Here is a 7,526-nt window from a genome sequence, read left to right as displayed (position 1 = left end):
TGAATGTGGGCAGAATTTTCCTCTACTTTGACCTTCCAAACAGTGGTTTCTACAGATGCTGAGGAGGATTTGAATGGTGGGTAAACAAAGATAGACGATGCAAAACACAGTCCTGCAAACCTACCTAAAAGGCACAGTCCCAACTCGTGCTTTAAGTCTTCTTATGAGTCCACAGTCCAAGATAGAAGAATCCCGGAGAACAAAGCCTGCCAACAAAATGTTCGTCGCCGCCCACAAGAAGCTTCCCTGCTAATAATGTATCGTACATCATGTTTATGTGAATAGTTAGGATGCAATTGTGTGAATGTTCATGGAGAATATGCACACGCAGGTGACAACGTCTTCGTGCATGCCAAAGGGCTTCTTCTCATAAACTGCACAGTGTCTTCTACGCCTCTCGAACCGCAAGTTGGAGGACGTGAGTGACGCCTCGAGGAAACGGCGAGAGATCGTTTTCTTGAATCTGAGCCATCGTCGTCGTCGTCGTCGTCGTCATCATCATCATCCCCTGATGCACTGAGACAGAGGACACCTTGAATCCGAGCCCAGAGCATGACACCGTGCAAAGGATTTGCTGCACGATCCTAAACGTTGGTCACTCGATCGATGCCCAGGCAGAGGCGATGTAGGGCAGGGGAGGAGACGCTAAAGCCTCTCTCTCTCTCTCTCTCTCTCTCTCTGGTCTTCCTCAATGGCTCATTTGAAAACAGGGGATGGGGGAGGTCAAAAGTCAATGTTCAAACCTTGCACTTCATTGCAACTTCCGTCCTCTTCTCCAACCAAACCCGCTTCATGACTCACATGGCTGCCCATGCTACACGCCCTCGCCCTCCCTATAAAACCCCGCCCCATGCCTTGCCTGTGCCCTGCATCCCTTCTCCCGAGTCTCCTCTCGTCTCCTCTCCACGCGCGCGCCATCTCTGGGAGAGCACGCAAGAAGGCATCCATCCATGGACCGACTGCTTAAGTGCCCAGCTAACTATGTCCCTCTCACCCCCACCACCTTCCTGTCGAGGGCTGCCGTCGCGTACTCCGACCGCACGTCGATCGTATACGGGCAGACCCGCTTCACGTGGAAGCAGACCCATGAACGCTGCCTTCGCCTTGCTTCGTCCCTCCGCTCCCTCAACGTGTCCAAGAACGATGTGGTGAGTACCGATGAGTTTACTCTGTCTTCCGGCCCAGTGTTTACGGTGACAGCTAATGCTTCGATGTCATGGCGGCAGGTGTCGGTGCTCGCGCCAAACGTGCCGGCGCTTTATGAGATGCACTTTGGGGTGCCCATGGCGGGGGCTGTGCTCAACACCATAAACACCCGCCTCGACGCCGGGAACGTGGCCAACATCCTCAAGCACTCGGAGGCCAAGGTGTTCTTCGTGGACTACCAGTACGTCCGACTCGCCGTCCAAGCGTTCGATCGCCTCCTCGGCGACGGCCTGCAGCTGCCTCTGGTCGTCGTCATCGACGACGTCGATGCTCCCACGGGCGTTCGGCTCGGGGAGCTCGAGTACGAGCAGCTGATCGCCCGCGGCGATCCCGCGCGCCATCCTTGCCCGGTTCTCGACGAGTGGGACGCCATCGCGCTCAACTACACTTCCGGGACGACGTCAGCGCCCAAGGGTGTGGTCTATAGCCACCGCGGCGCCTACCTGAGCACCCTCAGCCTCCTCCTGCAGTGGGGAGTCGACAACGAGCCGGTCTACCTCTGGTCCCTTCCCATGTTCCACTGCAACGGCTGGACCTTCACCTGGGGCTTGGCGGCGCGCGGCGGCACCAACGTCTGCATCAGGGCCCCCACCGCCCGTGACATGTACCGCGCCATCGCTGACCACCGGGTGACCCACATGTGCTGCGCCCCGACCGTGTTCAGCATCCTCCTCGAGGCCGGACCCGCCGACCGGCGACCCATCGCCTCGCCGGTCCAGGTGCTCACCGGCGGCGCGCCGCCACCGGCTACGCTCCTCGAGAAGATCCAGCGGTTGGGCTTCCACGTCACCCACGCATACGGCCTCACGGAGGCCACCGGGCCGGCGCTGGTATGCGAGTGGCGCCAACAGTGGAACCGCCTGCCGATGGAGGAGCAAGCCCGTCTCAAGGCCCGGCAGGGGATCAGCGTGCTAACCCTCGCCGACGCCGACGTCAAGGACACCGACACCATGTCGAGCGTGCCGCGCGACGGGGAGTCCCTGGGCCAGATCGTCCTACGAGGTAGCAGCATCATGAAGGGCTACTACAAGAACCCCGACGACACCGCGGCCGCGTTCAAGGACGGCTGGTTCCTCACCGGCGACCTCGGGGTCGTCCACCCGGACGGGTACGTGGAGATCAAGGACCGGGCGAAGGACATCATCATATCCGGCGGCGAGAACATCAGCAGCCTGGAGGTGGAGGCGGTGCTGTACCGGCACCCGATGGTGCTGGAGGCCGCGGTGGTGGCGATGCCGCACCCCCACTGGGGCGAGACTCCCTGCGCATTCCTCAAGGTAAAAAAGGAAACCCAGGAAGGGAGCATCAACGAGGAGGACATCATCTCCTTCTGTCGCAACAGCATGCCCCGGTTCATGGTCCCCAAGAAGGTGGTGTTCATGGAGGAGCTGCCCAAGACCTCCACGGGAAAGATCCAAAAGTTCTTGCTAAGGAAGGCTGCTCGCGGCCCACAAGGGGGCGCCGCGGCGCCGCTCTGCAAACTGCCTCAGGCAGCATCCGGCAACGGGAACACCACCCGCCACTCCGAGGTCCAAGAGCAAGTACTAGTCATGGCGAGGCTGTAGGAACGCGACATGACCGATTGCATGGGAAGAAGCACCACCATTACACGTCCGAGCTTGTGTGTAGCTGTTGTCTTAGTTCTTGTTTACGCTCCTCCATATTACGCATTCCAATACAGAAGAGTAGTAAGACACTGTTGTATTAGTTCATAGTAGCCAATGCGAACAGCTCACTTCATTTTGTCTCATGACCAAAGGAAGTGGACTCGACTTCACTGTTTGACCTGGAGTCAACGATGAATCGGCTCGTTCTCGTCATGTGTCGCCAATCAAATGTCTTGCACGGTTGTTGAACGGTGAATGAACGGAAGATGATGGTATGTGTTGGATAGAGAAGTCAGGTCAAAGCATTCATTGTGGATCGGCTTCCCTCTCACCTGCCCAACACTGAGGCTTACATTGCAGAGAACATACCTGAAACTAACTACTCTCGGATCACAATTATGAAGGTAGACTGTCAGGGCCGTGCCACCACTGCAAAGCCTCGCCAACAATCGACCATCGATTCATCTAAGATGTTAATGATTTCTTCTTCTTCTTCTTCTTCTTCTTCTTCTTCTTGCCTTTCTTAGGTGAAATGGCCGAGTCTTTGTATTGCTGGTAATGGACAAACAGACAGACGTGTCCGCAGAACTGTTGTGATGTTCTTAAAGACTCCATTAAACTGAAAATGGAGGAGCTGTGTCTTATCAGATTCCACCGGAAAAGGACAACATAACAAGTCAATTCTGGCCTTTAAGTGTGACAGCAAAAGCCTTGAGAGGTTGGGCTGTGCTTTGATCATAGTGGTTGAATCACATTAATTCACCACGACCAAGAACAAGAGGTTGTAGTTCTTCGTTTGATCAAACGAGAGTGGAGTCCAAGTAGAAAAGGGGAGAGAGAGAGAGAGAGAGAGTCTGTGTGTGTGCGCGTGTGACCCAGCCAACATGAAACCATTGCCATGAAGTTATGAGGAAGACCGGAATTCTTTTGTCCTCAATATATCTGTCCAAATCTTGGAATTCAACTGAAGAAGATGGACCGATCCACCTTCGAGAAGTGTAGATCAGTCAAAGGAATCTGGATTGCATCAATGTCCGGTTCTTTTCTGAGCATTTGATTGGGTCCGATGAAGTTGGACTGTGTGATCTCTGTGTTGTGTACTTGTACTGAAGTTTCCACAGGATTGACGCTCGGTTGCAGCCATGGTGGAAGAGCTTTGATTCACACCTCAAGACTGGACCCAATGCATCCAAGTCAAGAAGATAACATTACAAGGAAAAAAGAGGAGGAAATTTGATGGCAATGCACGAGAAGATCTCATGTGAAGATACAAAGTCATCATGTACATGAAAGATAAATGATGATGATGATGATGATGAAGAAAAAAATGATAGTAATGCATACATCTACGATAAGCTAAATTAAGGGCTCATCTTCAAACTAAGAAATTTGATAGTAATACACATGAAGTTATCATGTAAACCAAGAAAGATAATCGTCTAACAAAGGGTACGAGCGTGCCGATTATTTTTTACGCATAAATTGTATCTCATCCACGGGCTTTTAAGCTTTCGATCGAATTACATCACGAAAAAACACCTCTTAGAAAAAACAAAAACAAAAAAAGTTTCGACACGATTTGATTTTCTTTTCGTATTCGGTGTAAACACCTCTTAGACAAAACAAAAACAAAAAATGTTTTTGCTTTCCGGCTGACGTTGTGAACAGAGGAAAGTGAAACGTCATCATAGTGTTTGCATCGATGGATGTCATCCTCTTTAGTTTAAACCAAAAAAGAAATGGTTCGTGATCTCGCTAATCTTTTGGAGCCACGCCTAATAGTATTGTGTGATAGCTGGGCTGGCCACATGACCCCTTTTCTTGCAGCAACATTACTTCCATGTGGTTCATCAGTCTCGATCGACATCGTAAATGTGTCTATCCTTGTACCAACTACTGCGGTGGGGAAGGAGTGTGTGGACATCTATCTCCATTTCAGATGGTGCAATTAGTTCTTCTACGCTTTCACATCTCATGCTAATCCGGTAAAAGAAAATTCGAGGGATTCAAAATCTCATTCGATATATTTTTTATAGTTTAACGAGAGCGCAAAGTGCTTTTCATATTAAATATCTCAAGAAAAAGAAAAGAAGAAGAAGAAGAAGATGTGGGGGTCTTTTCATGATGAGATGCATCGACGAGACTTCACTTTCTTTGCATTAATCTCCCTAGCAACAAGAGAGGAACGCGATGTCTTTGCCACTGAAACAACAAGAGATAAGAGATGTTGTGTTGGTAGGTGTCATCCGAGCTACGTAATGGGGGGCGGAAAGGGAAACGATAGAGGCACGTTGAATCATTGCGTGCAACACGTACCTCACGTCTTCTTCTTCTTCTTCTTCTTCTTCCACCAGAGGAAATACAAGTCTCTGATCACACATGGGAACAACAAATATCGTTCATGGAAGTCATTTTCTGCTTTATCAAATGTTTCATTGCAGACCACAAGGATTCACATTGGCCAACCTTTTTGTTTTTGTTTTGTGTGTTTTTTCTTGCAACGTGCATCAAAAGGTCTTTTTTATCTTTCGTCTCATGTTTTTCATGCACTATAATTTTGATTATTAGAGTCGGATATCGAGTCTTAGATCACTTGATCGTCGGTTGAATCGGTTGATCAATTATTTAGATCACAAATCTAATATACTTTCTAAAAGTAAAATATAATTATATGTATTTTAATATATATATTTTTTTTCTTATCAAAAGTGGAGAATTCTTGATTTGAGTAGGTGGTGTGCAAAACTAACTTACAATTTTAAGGGTTGGAAAATTACTCCCATAATTTTTATGCCTTAAATTATTATTTTAGTGCCCAATATTTTTTGTAAGACAACCTTATTATCAAATAATTTTTATAAGACAAATTTGAATGCTAAAAAAATAAATATGTTTGGGTTTTATAAGGAAATAATAAAATATGAAAAATCATGCAAATTTGATACAATATGGGTTGCACCTCCATGCAAAATATGTTTCTTTCTTTCTTGCAACTTTAGTCCATGGAGGATGTATTTGTGGAATATGAAAACTAAATAATTCTTAGCGGTCAATTCAATATAATTCTTTTTCTATTATTTAATGGAAGGGGCTGTATGCTTGCGTTTAGTCACTGTTACACTTTGGACCTTCTCTCATCTAAATTGGCCATTTGCGTTCTCTATTATTTGATGTATGCATGTTTATTTTACTAATTTATAAGCTGTTGTCACACGAGAAATATTTTTAAATCGATTCATGATTTTTTTTATTACCCAAAGTAATAAAAAAATTGAAATATTCAAAGTCGTACAACAATGACTTTTCTTCAGATGTCATTAGAAAAGGACATCAATTATTTTATATTAGTCCATGAGTTAAATGTGGTGCAAAGAAGAAGAAGCCTCTTTTATATTAATTAATTACTCTGAATTTTATTTTAAAAAAATCAAGCAGTGGTTCTTTTTTTTTCTTAGAAAATTAATATTTTTATTTTAAATTTAATAAAAAAAATTAAGATAATTCAATATGGATAATATTTTAATAATTCTTATAAATTAAAATTATTTTTGATAGAGAGTATACCCTATGCACGAGGCTCTCGTCAGTCAATCTGGAAGGGTCAATGTACGTAAAATAAAGATATTTAAAATATAAACGAAGATAATATACTTCAAAATCTTATAAAATATTAAGAAAAATCTTAGGCTTAATATACTTCAAAATCTTATAAAATATTAAGAAAAATCTTAGGCTTAATATACTTCAAATGCTTATGAAAATTCTCAAAAATATACTTTAGGTAATAACTTGATACGGAGGGATAAATGCGTCATATTGAAATCCAAAGGGGCAAACATGACATTTCAAAACATTACAAGGGTAACTACGCAAAGCGAGACCAACGACTCAAGTCGCGACAGGTGGTGCTCCATTCTTGTCGCTCCTCTTGTTTTCTTTCTGCACAGCTTCTCGAGACGTAAATCGTAACGTAAGCCAAATTTGCTGCAATAATAAGACAAAAAAATGGATCTATCTGACACGTTTCACTACAGAAAGATTAAACGACACGTGAGACATCAAACACTCCCAGTCAAATTAAACTTCACTCCAGTTTCTTCAGTTCAAACTTAGTAAGTGTCACGTTGCATAGAACAACATACAGACGAGCGTATTCTTGTTTGACCAGCCATGAATTGAATGCATGGAGGAGTACAGAAGACCCAGACCAACACTACCGCTCATCCTCCCTGGAGGAGGAGGAGGAGGAGGAGGAGGAGGATTTAAGGGAAGGTAGCAGGTCATAGTCCAAGTGCAGTTGACTCCATCTTCTAACTCCAGGTTGACTTTTGTATGACTCGCCAATTCATGAGGTCAGCATTGATGATGTTCAAGGCGTCTGACCTCAATAAGTAGCATCACCAAGACCACTGTGTCCGGTACAAGCTCGTTTGACTTTATCAACACCCTGCATGTAGCTTGTGTGACACATTGCAAACTCAATAAATTGGCAGGAGAACTGAGGTTGAAGCAAACATTGACTTTGTGCAGGCAGATGAGTACTGATTCGGGGTCGAATTGAGAGATCTTTTATTGGTTGCTTGGGCCGCGACTTAATGAGAGAGAGAGTGAGAGAGAGAGATCAAATGCAATTGCTTGACTTCCCAACCGTGTTGTTCTTTTGTCTGCCAAGTTTATACATACAGCAATCGCAGAGCCGGTCATGAAGAATTG

At 45.8% G+C, this 7,526-nt stretch overlaps 1 protein-coding gene across 1 annotated transcript; it reads left to right on the top strand.

The window, feature by feature from the left end:
- The first annotated feature begins 869 nt into the window (after positions 1-869).
- LOC135641982 (trans-cinnamate:CoA ligase, peroxisomal-like) lies at positions 870-2,956 on the top strand. The gene is made up of 2 exons (XM_065157708.1): positions 870-1,148; positions 1,227-2,956. The coding sequence occupies exons 1-2, from the start codon at positions 951-953 to the stop codon at positions 2,769-2,771; spliced, it is 1,743 nt and encodes a 580-aa protein (XP_065013780.1). The 5' UTR covers positions 870-950; the 3' UTR covers positions 2,772-2,956.
- The last annotated feature ends 4,570 nt before the right edge of the window (positions 2,957-7,526 follow it).

The sequence above is a fragment of the Musa acuminata genome, chromosome BXJ3-7, assembly GCF_036884655.1.
Source record: "Musa acuminata AAA Group cultivar baxijiao chromosome BXJ3-7, Cavendish_Baxijiao_AAA, whole genome shotgun sequence".
Lineage (NCBI taxonomy): Eukaryota > Viridiplantae > Streptophyta > Magnoliopsida > Zingiberales > Musaceae > Musa > Musa acuminata.
Note: the sequence above shows the minus strand (reverse complement) of the source record. Positions and strands in the feature narration are given on the sequence as shown.